This window comes from Choristoneura fumiferana, chromosome 17 (assembly GCF_025370935.1).
Source record: "Choristoneura fumiferana chromosome 17, NRCan_CFum_1, whole genome shotgun sequence".
Classification (NCBI taxonomy): Eukaryota; Metazoa; Arthropoda; class Insecta; order Lepidoptera; family Tortricidae; genus Choristoneura; species Choristoneura fumiferana.
This window is the reverse complement of record NC_133488.1, coordinates 8,990,793-9,010,237: the sequence shown is the minus strand read 5'-3', so window position 1 is coordinate 9,010,237 and position 19,445 is coordinate 8,990,793. Positions and strand designations below refer to the sequence as shown.

The window sequence follows — 19,445 nt, the reverse complement described above, 5'->3', positions numbered from 1 at the left end:
GACGAAGTTTTCTTTTAATATTTAGATATATACATTTCACACGTACATTCAGGGCAAAATAATTCTTGAACCTCTCGCCAGTAACAAAATTGGCGACGCACTGGTCATAATCCCTATAACCACACCTGGAGCAAATGTTGTTGACGGTCAACCATTCTTCGTTTAAATCAATTAAATCAATAACGGCATAAACGATTACACTGTAAAAAGCAGAAAATTCTATAAAAAGTGTTCTGTATTTTTTCTACTAGTAGGGAAAATCATCTTTTCGTGGTCTTTAATCAGTTTCGTGCCATAGGACCACGAAAATGATGACCACGAATTGAAAAGCTCTTACTTTCGCGGCTCTGCAGTAAATTCCTATAGGTTTGAAGCAAATGAAATCAATATTGAATAACTTACTGCAAATGACACAGCACCAGTAAAACATTATATTTATTTACCCAATACTCACCAGTCGCAACCGTAACGAAAATGACGCTCGATCTTTGACGCAAATCTAACTGAACCTTATTACATTAATTATAGATAAATAATTATGGCTTGCGATAACATTTTACGTTTATTGACGCAGTCTTATTTTCAAAGTTGCTTATAGTTAAAAAAGATTTACAGGAGGTTGACCTCTTTTTTTTGTTTAAATATTACTTAATAAGTGTGGCCACGAAAATGATGGTGTATTTTAGAACAACGGGAAATGTAGAAAAAAAATAGTCTTATCAATGTCCTAATTTTTATGTTTGCATGCATGGTATATCATATTATGAACATTCAATCCATGTTTTAAAACAGCAAGTTTTCTATACCTTGTATTTTTACAATACTACAAAGTAGTCAGGATAATCCGAACCTGACCACGAACTGACTTTTGTGCAGAAAATTAAGTTATTGTGGAAAAAAAGATAAAATAGAATAAAATTATTTACCACAAGTTTCAGTGATATATCTAAGCAACTTTAAAAACAATAAAACGATATATTTCTAATTTTATAACTGAAAATTTGAGTCTGAACACATTAACTCTCGAAATAATACCAGTTACCTACCTAATAATCCCAAGTTATTTACCTACTCAAAAATAAAGATTTTATTACAATGTTTTGCCTAACATTTTAAATTAACTACCTAATTGATAGAATGAAAAGAGTTTTTTCACTTCTCATGCTCGTAAAGTTCGTGTTTATGCTGAATCTAAGCGACATAAAATGACTTTTCATGTAGTGCATAAAGTAAATTCACCTCTAAGGCCAGGTAATCAGGTGTCAGCAGCCACAAACATAAAAAGTTTTTACATAATTTTTTTCAATCATTTTCATTTTCATAAAAATAAATCAATACAACTATAAAACTATATATAGTAAGTGAACAATTGTTTCCACTGTTGCTATTTCATTTCCTCGCAATCGAAGTGAAAAGCAGAGAGTAAAACTCGTGCATTAAACCCTTTTCCCTCGACGTGTCTATCCACTATGGGTGGCTATATATATTTTTTTTATTCGACTAGATGGCAAACGAGCAAGTGGGTCTCCTGATGGTAAGAGATCACCACCGCCCATAGACACCTGCAACACCAGGGGCACCGGGGGGGGTTGCAGATGCGTTGCCAACCTAGAGGTCTAAGATGGGATACCTCAAGTGCCAGTAATTTCACCGTTGTCTTACACTCGACGCCGAAACACCAACAGTGCAAGCACTGCTGCTTCACGCAGGATTAGCGAGCAAGATGTGGTAGCAATGCGCGCTAATGTAGCGTGAGATCTCCGAAATGTCAAATCTCATAATTTTAATTAAACTTCTCTAAAATTCAAAGTTCGTATCATACGTCCGTCTATCCATTCTAGAGCTACGATCGCACAGATAGACAGACATTGGCGTCAAACTTATGACACCCCTCTTTTTCCGTCGAGAATTAAAAATGTAGGTAACCCGGCGGGAATCGAGTGTTAAGACGCCACGCCTTGGTACAGAAAGTCTTAGCTCGCAGCGTAGGTACCACAACAGTAAAGTTCAGTTAGCTGTTGCGGCAGTGAATATTAATTTAGCTCCCGAGTTAGCGCTTCAGCGTAAGTAATCATTGGACGTGTCCGTTCACAAAGACTTATCTTCGTGAACCGATTGTTTGACATGCAAATGAAACGACAATAGAATACCTCAGGCATACTTATTCATTTTTGGGCAACAATAAATGCGAAAGTTTGTGTTTGTTTTGCTCTTATGCTAAAACAGCTGGACAAGTTTGGATTCAATTAGGTATAGCTGGATCGGAATTAATTATATGTCCCTATGTCGTAAGATTTAAGCGCTAAGTCTTTACCTAATACTCTTTATTTCGTAGGGGCGTTCTTCGTACAACGTGACAACAACAACAACAACAACGTGAATAAAGACCTCGCTGAATAAACTAATCTGCTAATGTTCAATCATTCGGAACTCAAAACAAAAGATTGGTTTTCTTTTCATTCTCATTTGAATCTTCAGGATAACGAAGAAACCGACGAGTTTCGAGCGCCGTTAAAATTATGGTTGTACAGTCGTCATCAGATATTTCGGAGCGGCCAGTGATCAAAAATATCGAAACATGAACTCTAAAACCATAATAATAGTGCATGTTCCGACATTTTTGACCACCTTGGCCGCTCCAAAATATCTGGTGGCGACTGTACTGTACATATTAAGAATCTTCACGGAAATTTAGTAGAATCCCGGAATTTCAATTCTAGGTGTACCGCCGAATAATATCACGAACACAGAGTACTTTATACATATACTGAAATGCCATCTGTAATGCGGGGTACGAACTAAACTCTCCGATTCGTTTTCTATAGAAGTTATGATTGTTCGAAATGAAAAGCCCGTGATCACGAACAGCAACTGCCACAGGAGGCCACAGGTAAACACTGGATTTACTGTCATTAGACTGTCAGTCAGTACAAATAGAAAATCGGGGTGACACTCTTTCTCGGCCCGGATAACACCGACATGGAAATACCGCCCTTTTTTTTGAGTACACGCCCATAGAACTGACAGGAGCTTCTATGGGCATGTACACGAAAAACAGGGTCGGTATTTCCATCCCGGTATTATCCGGGCCGGGAAAGAGTGTCACCCGAAAATCGTCCACATGAATTTGAATTCGGATCTTAAGGTGCCCCCACATGCAGTCGCTCGTCGCTCGATTGCAGCGATAAATCTGGTCACATGGCCCCATTTTGAAGGTGATTTTGAATTTCCCGCGACTCAAAAAAGTAGCGTCAAGTCGCCGCGTCGAGCAGCAGCGACAAGACGGCTTCTTGCAGGATTGATCTGGCCTTGGAAGCTGATTTCTTAATCTCATTTAGTAGGTCGTGGCAGTGGTACAAATAAAAGAAATTGGAGTGAATGAAATAAAAATAACAGTGTTTTTGCCGAAATTGATTTCATGTGGCCGCGGCCTCAGATTCGGATCAAAGTTAATACCGTCAAAGAGCCAATTATTATTTCTTTGTAAATTAATTAAGCTGGAATAGAAGCCTGTATTACAAATACGGTATTTGACAAATCCTGATTTTGCCATATCTTAATATTATTATGAAAATATAGATATATAGATAGTGTTTAGCGAAGAGAAAATTTAAATCGGTTGAAAATTGGATTTAGTGATTTTTTGAAAAATCTATATATACCTGTCTCTTTCTCAAACGCTTTTCTCTATGCAGCAAGTAAGGCGGTACTGGCATGTGACGTCACTTGCCAATATGTCTTTCTCTGTCTAATCTTGATTTCAAACCTTTATAACTTTGTTATTTGTAAAGGTAGCTTAAAATCGTTTTTCTATTCGATAACAGGCATGTGTGGTTTTAATTTATAAAACATATACAAAATAGTCAAATACCGCATTAATAGCAAATTAAATTCGCAGTAAGTGACGAAAATATACGTTGGCTCAAAACGAATGATTTCTGGTGGAATATTTTACAAATAGGTAGTATTTTTTCTGAGTCTACGTAAAACAAATGCTCATTAATGCTTACAGTGATATCAAAGTGACAATTTTACCATGGGACAAGTTTAATTTTTGGCGGTATTCAAGACGAACAGTTTTCTTTGTTGATGTAGGTTTCAAATTGGTATTTTTCTGCTTATGCGTATAATTTTGAGTAGGTGGCGAAGCGTCCATAGAATCCCATTCCCACCGGCTTGCCCAATATTGAAAAAATACGACAACATGACGCAAATTATTTATGAATGATGTGGGCTCTTTACTTCGGCCTTACAACGTAAATATCTGACGCTACACCACTGGTAGGTATATATTTTCTATTTATACTCAATGACAGTGAATCAAAGACTGACAAAAAATAAACACTGTCTAATATTCCTGTAAGTACCATGTAATAGAAAAATATCACAGATTTATTTTCTCATTATTTGTAGGTACATGGTAATTGATTTCATAGTATGGAAATAACCATCGAAAACTAAATACACAGTACCGCCTTAAACTTAATTCTGTGATAAAGAAAATGTTTGTAACAAAATTTGTTGATCGCTAAATGCGCCCTCTGTAGACAACCTACGAAAGCAACGAAACTTACGAGGTCGAGGCTTTACACAATACGATTTATGTAGGTAGATAGATATCTGTTGAAATTTGAGAACATTTTCATATCAAAATACCGAATTTTTACACATTTCCCGCCGTCCTACGCTTAAATATTTTTTAACTAAAGGGGCTCGTAGACGGGCCATATTTTCACTGCAATTTGTGGCCGGCAACTATTGGTGTCCCTCTCTTACTCACATGTTAGACAGGGACACCAATAGTTGCCGGCCACATATTACAGTGAAAATACGGCCCGTCTAGGAGCCTCTTAAGCGACGGATTTAAATGCGGTGTCCGCTATCAATTTTATTAGATACTTTTTCACAGACATATATAAAATGATACAATATACATATACTAGCGACGCGCTCGCGGGGTATAGTTTTGAGAAATGGAGTTGAAAATTGTGAAGTGCCTTTTTGAAAATATTACCCGTGAGCGCGTCGCTAGTAAATTTATAGTTTGAAACAGTATTTGACCACGGGAAGTGATGTTCCTTAAAAACATTTAGACCTTTAACGAATTATAGTATTCAAGATGCATTTAATTTGTAGTCACACGTCACCCGTTACTGGACTACAGAACGAATGAGAGCATTAGAAAGTATTGAGAGCTAAAGTTTTTAAAACTCTTAAAAGCTCGAGGTGCTTTTCTTGCTAAAAGCCATATATTTATTTTCCTAGGTCAATCGGCAACAAAGTTTATTTATTGTTCAAAAAATGGGTCATTGCAGAGACTTTAGTTCGAAAAGGATTAAATTTTACACAATCTACAAGATACAGCGTGCCTCGAACCATGTGGTTTTAAATGGAGTTCAATTCTACTTTTTATTGATCCTCAAAGTTTAATAGTTTAAAGTAGTAGGACATGGCGGGCAGTCGAAACTAATAAAAGCGTGTTAAAAATGTAAAACAAGCAAACAGTTAATCTTTGGAAGGAACAGAACGGTAAACTTAACAATAACGATTATTACTTTATCAATATAAATGGATGGAAGTTTTAGGATTTCAGTTTGGCTAGTTGCGCCATGATGTCTTTGTCAGCTGTCGTTGTTGATTCCCCGAGCCTGTTGCCAGCCACAGACGGGGCATGCGCCATCTAAAAAAAAAACAAGCTTTTTAGTTGACTGTACTCAGTACTGGCATTGTCACCCAACATACTCGTTCATAATGTATATGTCGGCGGCCGATCGTAAAATCCGCCAGATCACGAAATTCCTAGGCATATCGTGAAACGCCGCCATTTCATGATATGCCTAAACGTTGGCCAGGCATATCACGATGTGCCTGAGAAATAATACGGCAGATCGATTAGAGCAACGCATTCGTCGATATTCCTAGCTCTATACCGGGCACATCGTAAAATAGTTTCTTTTTTGGCCACTGGTGGCGCTGCGTATGCAATGGCGGCCGCGACCAGCTGACCGGTCGTATTTGTTTAGCGCGTGAAAAATGTCGGCGTCGCAACAAAATGATCTTTAAACCGAAACTAGTGATTGAATTCAAAATAGAAGTGCAAAAGAAGCTTTTGAACATCAGCTCCGTTCTTTTTATGTGAATCAAACGTATTCTGTGCACAATGTGAAAAAACCATGGACGTCTGCCCGTATTTTAGAGGTTAGTATTTTGTTGATAAATAAAGTATTCACTAGTTGTTACTTATTTATATAGAAAAATTTAGGTACGACGAGCGAAGCGAGGAGTGGTTAGTTTTAATTGTGATCACGACGCACGAGCCGAGCGAGCGAAGCGAGCGTGCCGCGGCAGCGGCCGGCGAAGTGCCAGAACCGATTTGGCGGCGTTTCATGATATGCCTAGGAATTTCATGATCTGCCTAAACTGGCCAAATCATGAAATGGCGGCGCTTCATGATATGCCTAGGAATTTCATGATCTGCCTAAACGTCACTAGGCAAATCGTTTAAACGGTGAGATTTGAACGATATGGCGGATGTCCCTTAGCCAATTCATGAATTGGCGGCATTTCACGATATGCCTAGGAATTTCGTGATCTGGCGGATTTTACGATCGGCCGCCGACATATACATAACATATGCCAAATCCCATCATCATCATCATCTCAGCCTATATGCATTCCACTGCTGGGCACAGGTCTCCTCTCAGTATAGAAGAGCTGCGGATTGGGAACTTCACACACACCATTGTTTTCCTTTACTGTAGAGCTTGTGGTAAATTGCAAATGCAATTTCGCACATGAATTTCGATAAACTCAGAGGTGCAAGCCAGGTGCCAGGTTTGAACCCACAATCTTCTACTTGAATGGCCATAGGTCAAACCACTAGGCTCATCAAAATCCCTTCCGGTGCATTAGAACCTAAGCACAAATTACCCTATTGTAAAAACGATGAAATGTGATTCTGAAGAGCTGCAAACACGATGAAATGCGAAACAGATGCATTGAAAACAAGATTAATAGCGAATCTGAAGTACGGCGAACATGACGAAATGCGAAACAGATGCATTGTGAACAAGATGAATAGCGAATCTGAAGTACGGCGAACATGACGAAATGCGAAACAGATGAACGTCGCACAACCACTACACTACACACACTACACAGACACATTTAGGGTATTTTGGATTAGCGTGTTTTGAGACTATTGTATTTTGAGAATGGTGTAGACAAGACATTCTGGGAATAGTTCGTTTTGAGCTTCAGCTTTTATGACAGTAGGTGATCTCGGTATTAAGTACATAATCAAGATAAGTTCGTTTTGGTTTTATGGTTTTAGAGTTTTTTGGGACTGTGGTATTTAGACATTACATTATTATGAATTTATATTTATATGTGTTTTTGACATAAGGTTTTACTGTGCAATAGGGTAATTTGAGCTTAGCTTCTAATGCACCGGAAGGAAACAAAAATGTATGTCAAGATAATCCCTAGGTGAATGGTAGAAATGAGATAACATATTAACCTTGATGAAACCATCCAACAAACACTTCTTTGGTTGAAAAATAAAGAATATACGGTAGTTTTACTTTCTACAAAGTAGTTGAGCAACTGTACCGAGTAGCCAAAACATGAATACCTGCATCAGTAAAATAATTTCTTTCAATACTAAATTTGACATCTGCCATTAAAAAAAAATATATTATCAGAATCTCGGAAAGGGTTCCAACGATTTCGATGAAATTTAGTATGTAGGTGTTTTCGGGGAGGCAAAATCGATCTAGCTTGGTCTTATCTCTGGGGAAAAGCTTGTTACCGAGTTTTAGCCCGAGTGAAGCTTTTTTTTATCCAGGATACTACTCAATTTCATGGTTAAACTGTCTGTCGCAGAACGTAACCATTTTCAACAGAGTTTGGTTTGTTTAGTTTCCATCTGATTTCAACATGGATTACAAACTTTAGTATTTAAATAACATACCTTTCCGCTGATTTCGATGCCTATCTCATCAAGGACCTTGTTGACAATGCCCTCAGTCTCTTCTTCGTCTCCCGATTCGTCCATTATATCATCGAGTGTGTCTGAAACTGAAGACGAAATAGTTGAATTAAACGATATTAGTAGACAATGCTAGTAAATTGATTTTCACTTTACTATTTGTGTGAGTTGCAGCATATGTGTGAGTTGCATATCTAACTCTGATTTTAGGTTAGTTCTAAAGGACAAAGGTCACCAATAAACGTTATGAGTCACTATCAGTTCTGGTATCTCTGTTCTGTGGTATTGTTTGCGTTCCTTTAGAACTAACCTAAAATCAGACTAACATAAAATTAGACATATAATTTGTCGTATATAATTAAGAGACCCCCCCCCCACACTGGCGTCATTCGAGCGTCGACGCGACGCCAGCACTGGCCGGCTGCCGAACGACGGGCTTACGCAGCGGGTTACCGCAGCGCCAGCGCAACATTTTTTTTTCGAACATCGCGCGACCCGACGCCTGCGCTGCGTAAGCCCGGCGTTCGTTAGCCATCCAGCGCTGGCGTCGCCGTCACGTCGTCGACGTCACGACGAAAGTCGCTACTGTGGGGGACCTATAAACGTCATTGAAACTAAATACTGTAAGCCAGAGGTAAACTTGTTAATTATCAGAATTAGCATCAGCACAAAGCAGTTTGCAGGTGTTAGGACCTTGTGCAAGGTCCGCCCGGATTGCTACCACTATCTTCCTCGCTAATCCTGCCGTGAAGCAGCAGTGCTTGCACTGTTGTGTTTCGGCGTGGAGAGTAAGACAGCCGGTGAAATTACTGGCACCTGAGGTATCTCATCTTAGGCCTCTAGCTTGGCAACGCGTCTGCAATACCCCTGGTGTTGCAGATGTTTATGAGCGGTGGCCCTTACCATCAGGAGACCCACTTGCTCGTTTTAAATCCAGTTGAATAAAAAAAAAGTGTGAAGCAATATTTTTTAACCTATTTAAAAAGGTGCCTATCAAATTTTTATACTTGTATTCCGTGACACATTCCCATCTAAAGTATGTAAATGTAATTTAAAAAATAGCTTACTCATTTCATCAGTCATATCAAGCTTGGCGTTTGCTTGTTTGAAAGCATCCATGTCCTTGGCGATCTGGTGTGGATTCATCACTTTGTTCATGTTGCCCATGGTCTTAGCTGTAGTGCCCATAGCACCAGCTATGGCTATGTTGGCGCCCATGGCTTTGTTTGACATTTGAACACTGGAAATCTGAGAAAAATGCAGATTTTGATGACAACATGTTATTATTAGAATACAACAGTACATTATTACGACATGTTTTTTTTGATTTCCATTAACTGTGAGGTAAATTGAAGTCAATTTCTTCAAGATACTAGTGGCCTAATAGCTGGTTAAAAATAATCAATAATTAAACTAAATAATTATGTGCAGTAAAACAGTGTAAGGGTTTTGTAATTTGTTATGCTTTTATAGCTAAAAGGTCTATTCATATTTAGCAAAAGAAAGTTTGTTGTTGTTTATTTTGGAGGACAATTTGCCAGTGTCTAGTAGGTTTTGCCGTTGTATGGTAAAAAAATTCTAGAAAACTAAATAGCATCTGTGAAATCGCCAATTCGATTATTAATAGGTATTTTTTCATATATTGATTTTATCAATTAAATGCCAAAATTTATATATCAAAAAAATGCATTAACAGAATTGGCAATCTTACCACCGAGGATATAAGAGGTAATGGTGGATGAAAGATGACAGTGCAAATCCCCAAAAAAGAAGGTTACAAAAGTATGTTATTTGATGTCTCTCATTGTGTCATGTCAATGTCACTCACCAAGTTTGTGAATGAAACAATTTAATCTTTAACTATTCAAATTTCTATTTCTATTGATCTTTAAAAATTACTGAACTTACGAGTCATCACCATATCAGACAGATAAACGAAAAAAAGAAAGAAGGAATCATTTATTTGTAACAAAGTACAAAGTAACAAAATGCAATTAAAATTTAAGGAAGTTGTAAGGAAATACACACACAACAAAATAACACACAAACACAATAAATAGGCAGATGGACAACATAATAATCCTTGAGGGTTCCTGCTCTTTACACACAACACATACAACACACACATAAGGACAAAAACAACACAAAACAATATAAACACATTATCATAAACATGAGATTTTATAAAATTAAATTTATTATTGTTACCTTGCTATTAGCAGCATAAATCCTTGTTTTTTGCTTCCTTAACTGCACCAACTGTTTTGCTAATATTTTACAACCTTCATTGTTGCCTTGACTTGCCATTTTTTTTATCTCCATTTCCTAATAAATAAAGCAACAAGTATTAATGGTTATTGAGGCACAAATGGTTATAATCATATACACAACTTTACAGATTTTATGGAAACTAGAACTCTTTGTAGAAAGTATTTACAAATTAAACTTTTTTTAATTGTAAATTGAAGTCACTAAGAGGGTGTGGATACAAGTGAAGATCAAATTCTCATTCAATGTAAACATTGATGTCTCATTACAACTTCTTTATCTTCAAGGGACATCTTAGATAGGTAGGTATATACGACGCCTATAGCTTTTCATTTTCGCCTCTTTATAATCATGATAAATAGATCGGATAAAGATGATGACACCATAGGTACAAATGCATAACAGACCAGTTTCTTTTCTTCTCTCTCAAGAGCTGCCTTATCTCTATCCAGTTCTCGGCCAGCTTTTCGTAGCTCACGGTCATTTTGTCTTTGCTGTTCTGCAATTAAGAAAATGACTCAATTACACAAAAATTGTTTATTAAACATTGAATTTCATTCCTTAATATTTTGATGAAAATAAAGAAAAACTTACCTTTGACAGTTGGTGCCTTCTTAAAGAAGTTCATGGTGTTTATTGGTTTACTTTTTTAATCTTTTTTGGACATAAAGGTAGGTATTTTAATGCAAATAACTGAATTCACTAAAGATGACTAATGTGTAGTGTAGTGAACTCGGTAGGACTGTCAAAAAAACTCATGAAGAAATGAAATGTCAATGTCAAAATTGACATTGCAAACAGTTTTAAATGTATTACCAGTCTACGGTTTTAGAACTATTCTGCCTCTGGTGTACGCAGTAGATTTTATGGTGTTAGGATAACATAGTGAAACAGCTTCTCAGGACGTAGACTACTAAATTCATAATTTTGAATCATTTTTTTTAGTGGTATGAGACTCTGGCTATGCGTAGCTAGGAAACGCCAACAGAACGTTGTAGACCTCTATACGGGAACCATTGCGGGACCAATACTACCACTACTCACTACCTACCTAGACTCTGGCCAGCGATAGCTGTCCATGACAAACAGCGGCAAATTAAAAAAAAATTAGGCTGACAACACTTGCTGTACACTGATTAAACGATGTTGATACTTGGATATTATTTATATTTTCCAAATATTAAATTATACCTGGGACTTCAAGCTGCATCAAAATTCATATAGTAGGTAATGTGTGAAAGTTAATGACGCACTGTAGGAGTAGGAGTCCCTTGGTAAATTTTATGACCTTTGTCAGTGCCCATTTACGTACAGTTCAGACGCATCAATTTTTGGACCATTTTGAACAGATTGGCATTGAATATACCTACTCGTATCTTCTAACATTTTAATTTTAATATAATCTTATAAAATGTTGCATTTTGAGGATGGTAGGAGATTGAATTAGACAAAAAATATATTTTACCTGTCCGCGTGTGTTACTATAACTTTGGGAAGTATTTATTTAGGATACCTATTCTGCCAATAATAGCACATAGAAACTTCTACGGTTTACTGAAAATAACCTATTTTAATACATTGCTATAAATATAAACAAATTTATTTTTGTTCTTCCATCCATCCATCCATCCACCCTTCACCCTACGCGTACTTCCTACCCTGCCAACACAAAAGGACTAATTCTTTATAGGGAACTCTTAACACCTTACGTCCTTTATTGTAGGTACGTTAGGAGGGTAGTCCCGAAAGCTACAGTCATTAAAAAGGTGTTTCCATACAAATCGCCTTATTAGAAAAAAATATAGGGTAGGTACTTCCGGCTGTCCAAGAAACTGGAATTTTGCATAATTGCACAACAAATAAGAAAAATATGAAAATCATCATTTTTCATGTCTGACTGTCTATGTCTATAAGCCATTGCGTACCATTTTGCCTATGAGCTTAGAAGGCTCTGCTAACACTGCATCATCTCCTACGCTAACATCCCCTCGCAGGCAAAATTTTCAAAAACGCTCGAACAAATATCTATTTATTTATTTCTTATAAGTGCCCAAATGCCAAGTTTCATAAAGAACCATCGATTTCTCTTCGACAATGACAATCTTCTTCCATATAAAGTTTCATCCCCTATTTCAACCCCTTAAAGCCTCTTATTTGCGATAAAAGATAGCCTAATGGTCATTCCCAAGGTCTATTCTATCTCTTTACCAAATTTCATCAAAATCGGTTTAGCGGTTTAGGCGTGAAAGCGTAACAGACAGACTAACAGACATACAGACAGAGTTACTTTCACATTTTTATTATATCATATAGTAGGTATATTAGTATTAGTATGGATGTTCGGTCATTGTAAGGTCGGCGACCTAAAGCCTTATTGTCTAACCTGCTGAAGTTCGCGATCGCATTTACCATGTCTTTATACCTTCTCTTTACCTACCCCGTGAGACCCCGTGAGACCCCGTGTCATAGAAAGAATTGGTGAAAACAATTGTGATTCAAAGCGTGTTCGACAGTAGCTGTACGGGCCCTAATTATCCTATCCCACTAATATTATAAATGAGAAAGTTTGTTAGTCTGTTTGCTACCTCATCCATAGCGTCTATTGTTGAATCTAAGCATTAACATAACGCAATGACCTGACAGTGACAAACGTCAGTTTGTCCGTATCCGTTTCCTTTTGTTATCGCTGCTCTGTACTCTCTCTCTCGATATCAACCTCCGTTAGAACTTTGTTTTGTGAGTGCTATATTTAATCCATAAGTTTTACTGCTATCCGACAACTGTAAATGGTGGGTTTATTATGGAATAAACGCTGCTACGTTATAGGATTAATTCTGAAGTTTATTTAGAAGATTCCTTCCTCAACTTCGTTGTGCCTAACCGCAGGGAACACGTTGTCGAATCCACTGGCCTCTCAACAGGTTATGGGCCCAGATTAAACGAGTTGAGAAGACGTGGCAGCGCAAGATCTTTTAATACTCGCAAGCGATCACTTGGCCGGCTTGATTCCGGGACGGAATGCCCGACGACGAACGCACACGCGGTGACGAGACAGGAGCCGGGCGGGGCGTAATAGCGTCGCCGGTTGTAAGCCATGATGGCAATCCAAGCGTTCCGCAAATTCAACAATCTTCGTCATCTTATATTAGCGCAGTGGAAAAATTAGAAGGTGCGTCTAACTTTTACTCTTGGAAGTTCGCAATGAGAATGATGCTCATTCTAGAAAATCTGTGGGACTGCGTGACCGGTGATGTAACGGACGCTGCGCGTGATCAACGCGCGCTGGCGCGTATCGCACTTAGTCTGCGGGCCTAATCTTTTTCAATATATTGTGAACTGCTCAAGCGCTAAATCCGCCTGGACGAAGCTTAGCGACATATTTGAAGATAAGGGGTTATACAGAAGAATTCTCCTATTAAGACAGTTGCATAAAACAGAATATGCACAACATAGCAGCATGACTGCATATATTGATAATACAATGAAAATTGTACAACAGTTGGCTGATATCGGCAAGGTCATCGACGATAGTGAAGTGGCAGAGCTTTTGCTCAGTGGCCTACCACAAGAGTTCGACCCACTTGTGTCAAACCTGTCAACTGCCTGTCTCACTTCGACAGTGTCTAGCGAGTTTGTCAGAGCTAGACTAATACAGGAAGAAACAAGAAAACTGGCTACATGCACATCCGAAACAGCATTTATCTCAAATAGCACAAAAGCGAAGAAGAAAACAGTTTGCAACTACTGTCACAAAGAAGGTCATATTAAAGCAAAGTGCTTCAAGTTGAAGAGAGATAAGAAACTAAATCATGGTTCGGAACAAAGCATGGCTGCTGCATTTCAAGTTCAAGTGACACAGAATGACATTTTTGTGGATTCTGGCTGTACAGCTACTATGTTTAACAAGAAGGAGTGTTTCATTTCTTTGAAAGACTGTAGTGATTCTTCAGTGGCTGTAGCCAATAATGACAGACTTAAATGTGAAGGAACTGGTGTGGTGTCTATACAGACTTCTACTAATCAGGTACTAACTTTAAGTAATGTTTTGTATGTACCCCACTTATCTTGTAACTTAATATCAGTTAGTAAACTGTTAGAGTCAAATATGAGAGTGATGTTCAATTCGGGAGGTTGCTTTATTTACAATAACAAAGGTAAATTGATTAGTTCCGCTAAAAATGTTAATGGTTTGTATAAATTGAATGGATTTTGCAAAGGAATGCACAAACAGGAGTGCTCTTTATTCCTGCAAGATAGGCAGGAGTCACAGAGTACCACAGTTATTGCTCAGAGGCCAGCAGTACAGCTATGGCATCAGCGTTTGGGTCACCTTGGCTCAGGAGGTATGTACACCCTTAGGGATAGAATTGGTTGTATGTTTCAGAATGGCGAAGCACTTCAAGAGTGTGTACCATGCCTTGAGGGGAAGTTGGCATCTCTTCCATTTCCCAAAGGAGGCGGGAAGCGAGCAACCAAGGCCCTGGAGCTTGTACACTCAGATGTGGCCGGTCCCCTTGCCAGTGAGCAGCTTGGGTGGTGCAAACTTTGCTGTCACCTTCACGGATGACTACTCGAGACGTTCATTCTGTTACCTGATGAAGCACAAGTCAGAGGTATGTGATCGTTTTATTGATTTTAAGAATTTTGTTGAGCGGCAAACTGGTTTATCAATACTTTGTTTGCGTACAGACAATGGATCAGAATATGTCAATAAAAGATTTTCAGACATTTTAAGAAAGTCAGGGATTGTACACCAGCTTACAGTACCTTATTGTCCCCAGCAGAACGCTGTTGCGGAGCGTTTAAACCGCGTTTTGTTTGACAAAGTGAGATGTATGTTGCAGCATTCTGGCCTTGGTCAATGTTTTTGGGGAGAGGCACTAATGGTAGCAAATTATTTGAAAAATAGGTCTCCCACCACTGCATTGAATGGGCAAATACCAGAGGAAGTCTGGACCGGGTCAAAAGTGGACCTTAGTCACCTCAGGGTTTTCGGTTGCAAAGCTTACGCCCTCATTCCTAAAGTCAAACGAAAAAAGTTAGACGCTAAGTGTAAGGTATATATTTTTGTAGGTTATTCAGAGACCACAAAGGGTTATAGGCTGGCTGACCCTTCTGATCCACGAAAAGTAATTTTATCTCGTGATGTGAAATTTATGGAGAGTAAATTTTTTATTCCTGAACATTCCAATAATAATGTGTGTAATGAAAACAATCAAATTATATTTTTATACAATAATGCCTTGAATAAATTGAATGATGGTGGCAATAATTCTTGTACTGGATTAAACACAAGTGATGAATTTAATAATTTAAATTTGAATAAGAATAATGTTTCAATTGGATCAAATGAAGAATTAAATGCTGAATTGGATAGTAGCAGTAAAGTCATTAGTGAAAATAATGAAAGTCATGTTTTGAGCGATGAAATTAATAGTTCTGTTTTGACAGATGACTGGAACACCGGCAGCGATCAGGAGTCTTCCGATGAGCGGTCGGCGTGTACAGCGGGCGCTGAGCCTGTGATGTCATCGCGCGCGGCGTCATCTCGAGGAGAAGGTTTGGCTGCGGCTCCCAGGCCTGTACGTAGTACTAGGGCAGTGCTGCCAAAACGGTACAATGATTACGAATTATCCTTGCTAGCTCAAAATCTATTCATTGATGAACCACAGTCCTACAGTGAGGCAATGGCCAGTCCTCATCGTGACGAATGGTTAGAGTCTATGACATGTGAGTACAACTCTTTGCTGCAGAATAATGTTTGGATATTGGTGGATAGGCCGAAAAATCACAATGTCATTAAATGTAAATGGGTATATAGAGCTAAATGTGATTCTTCAGGCAATTTTCAGCAGTATAAAGCTCGTTTAGTCGCGAGGGGGTTCACGCAAAAGTATGGAGTCGATTATACCGACACATTCTCCCCAGTTGTGCGTCACTCTACTATGAGGCTATTGTTCAGTTTAGCTAATGAGTATAATCTCAACATCGATCACATAGACGTAAATACAGCGTTTTTAAATGGTGAACTGGATGAGACCATTTACATGGAACAACCACAGGTTTTCATGATGAGAAAAATAAAGATAAAGTGTGTCTCTTACAAAGAAGTATTTATGGCCTTAAACAAGCCAGTAGAATTTGGTACTACAAAGTTCACGATTTATTAACCAAAAATAACTTTAAGCAGAGTAAATGTGAACCATGTGTTTATTATTTAAAATCTGATGGAGAGTTATTAATAATTTCGCTCTATGTTGATGATTTTTATATTTTATATAGAGATAATAGCTCTAAAATTAAAGGTTTGTTATGTTTGTTAGAACATGAGTTTAATATTAAAAACCTAGGTCCTATACAGAGCTATTTAGGTATCAGAGTTACTAGAGACAGACAGAAGGGCACTCTAAAACTTGATCAGTCTGTTTACATCAGAAAGGTTCTGGAGAAATTTGGTATGACAGACTTGTAGCAGAGTGGCATGCGTTGAGCAGATGAGCGGGGAGCGTCAGCAGGCGAGAAATAATACAGCCAGGATATCACGACATCGCTTTATATATTAGGCAGATATTGAAGCTGGACAATACTGATTCGATTACACTTGATATGAGACGATGAAGTTCCACAAAACACTTATTAGACAAAGGACAAGTCGGTTTAACATGCTCACATCACGGACGGAGGAAATGAACAGGGACAGAGTCATTTGACAATTATGACAGTATTGCCATAGCCTAAATCCATCAAAATTAAGACCATGACACACTCATGTGTTGCCATATTTAACCGCAATGCTATAAGGCTTAACATTCATTAACACTACCCCTTAAGCTCTTATAACATTGATAGAGTCAACCAATTAGTTAGACAAAGTAATAACAGAAGACACATACAACATGACATGCCTAAACACTTAACTAATTTTGACATAAAATCAAGTCACAACAATACATCTATAATATTCATGCCATCCAAAATTTATGGTGCCTCATGGAACTTAAAGGTTTGGTCAATATATCAGCAACCATATTGTTAGTTGGCATGTATTTAATTTTAACAAAACCTTTCTGAATTAAATCTTTTACATAGTGGTACCTAAGGTCAATGTGCTTGGTTTTCTTGTGACAATATTCTTTTATTTCTAAGAGCTTGTGTGCACTCTGGTTATCATTATATAATAATATATCAATATTATTAGCTAGAAATTCAGAGATAAAATTCTTAATAAAACACAACTCTTTACATATGTCACTGATAGCTATATACTCAGCCTCAGTGCTAGAGAGAGCCACACAGCGCTGTTTACGTGACTCCCAGCTGATGTTGTTCCTACCTAGCTTCACTATGTAGCCAGTGTATGACTTACGGTCTACACTGTCATTTGCCCAATCTGCATCTGCATAAGCGGTTATGTTAAAATCACGCGTTCTATAAAAACATAGACCATAATTCAACGTTCCCGCTAAGTACCGCAAAATGCGTTTAGCTGCTAACCAATGCGTATTATCAAAGTCATGATTAAATTGGCTTAACTGACTACATGCATATGCAATGTCGGGCCGAGTACAGATGGACAGGTACATTAAACAACCTAATAATTCTCTATACTTGTAAATCTTATCATCCAAACAATCCAACTCTGGTTTATGCAATTTAGAATTAATTACCATGGGCGTAGAGACACTTTTACAGTTCTCCATGCCAAAACGCCTTAACAATCTCTTTGTGTACTCTACCTGGTCCAACTTCAAAACGCCTTTAGCTCTATCACGAGTCACATTAATTCCTAAACAATTTCTTAAGGCTCCTAGATTTTTAATTTCAAAATTACATTTTAAAAGCTTAATTAATTCATTTTTAGTCTTCATGTCATTACTAAATATATAATGGTCATCAACATATAGAGCAATTATTGTCAATAAATTATTATTCTTCTTGACATACACACAGGGTTCACATTTGTTTTGCATATAGCCATTATTTGTCAATAATTGATGTACTGTCTCATTCCACATCCTACTGGCTTGTTTAAGACCGTAAATGCTTTTGTGCAACAAACATATCTTACTGACATCATTTACAAAACCTACAGGCTGCTCCATATAAATAATTTCATTTAATTTACTGTTAAGAAATGCTGTTGCAACATCCACATGATCAATATCCATATTCAAGTCATTGGCTAGGGAAAACAAAATACGCATAGTGCTGTGGCGAACTACCGGAGAAAAAGTCTCCTTGTAATCAATTCCTCTCTTTTGTGAGAAGCCACGAGCAACTAATCGCGCCTTAAATTTATCTTTACCTGACGTATCTTGTTTTACCTTGAAAACCCACTTACACTTGACGATATTAGCGTCCTTAGGGCGATCTACCAAAGACCACACTCCATTTTTAATGAGCGCGTCATACTCTTTTTGCATAGCACTATGCCATTCCTCACTACATGAAGATGACATAGCTTCATCATATGTAAGTGGTTCAGTCTCACACTGAGCCAACAAAGACATATCATAACTGTCATACCTTGAAGGGGCCTTGCAGCGAGTACTGCGGACGGGTCGTGGAGTGACAGTACCAGAAACATCTGGACGAGTCACAGGGATCATCACAGGAACATCTTGCCCTGGATGAGTCTCCGCCGGATATGACATGTCAGTCACAGGAACGTCTTGCCCTGGACGAGACAACACCGGATGTGACATGTCGGTCCCAGGAACATCTTGCCCTGGACGAGACACCACCTCTTCCCCTTCACGAGACGCCACGTCCGCATCCGAGGCACTGCTACACTCTCGAGCATCATGCCGGGAACTCGTGCTAACATCCTCTTCATCACCTGTGCAGTACTCAGGATCTGACGATGCTGAAACCACAGACAAATCATTACAATTTGACTCTATATGCTCACTTATCCTAGGAGCCTCACTACTATTTAAATAATTCCTATTAGTAGTATCACAGTTATCTTTAAAATCATTTGTAAAAATAAAATTTGGTGTATAAGGTGTATAAGTATAATCATTAAAATTGTATAAAATATTTTTACTAAACTGTCCATTCATATCCTTTAAAAAGGTTTCCTCTAAAAATACTACATTCCGTGAATAAATAATTTTTCTAGGTTCAGAAGGGTCTAGAAGCCTATATCCCTTGGAAGTGTCACTGTATCCTACAAAAATACACA

The 19,445-nt window shown here is 38.0% G+C and overlaps 2 protein-coding genes across 2 annotated transcripts; one reads left to right on the top strand and one right to left on the bottom strand.

Moving 5' to 3' along the window:
- Positions 1 to 4,504: 4,504 nt before the first annotated feature.
- On the bottom strand, positions 4,505 to 11,026 carry LOC141436796 (charged multivesicular body protein 2b-like). Its single transcript, XM_074099851.1, has 6 exons — positions 10,853 to 11,026; positions 10,666 to 10,757; positions 10,199 to 10,315; positions 9,058 to 9,238; positions 7,973 to 8,079; positions 4,505 to 5,680 (listed from the first exon to the last, which is right to left on the bottom strand). Exons 1-6 carry the CDS (start codon positions 10,884 to 10,886, stop codon positions 5,582 to 5,584), a joined length of 630 nt encoding a protein of 209 aa, XP_073955952.1. The 5' UTR covers positions 10,887 to 11,026; the 3' UTR covers positions 4,505 to 5,581.
- A 2,546-nt stretch (positions 11,027 to 13,572) lies between these two features.
- On the top strand, positions 13,573 to 16,315 carry LOC141437301 (uncharacterized). The gene is made up of 2 exons (XM_074100576.1): positions 13,573 to 14,282; positions 14,643 to 16,315. Exons 1-2 carry the CDS (start codon positions 13,716 to 13,718, stop codon positions 14,823 to 14,825), a joined length of 750 nt encoding a protein of 249 aa, XP_073956677.1. The 5' UTR covers positions 13,573 to 13,715; the 3' UTR covers positions 14,826 to 16,315.
- Positions 16,316 to 19,445: the final 3,130 nt, after the last annotated feature.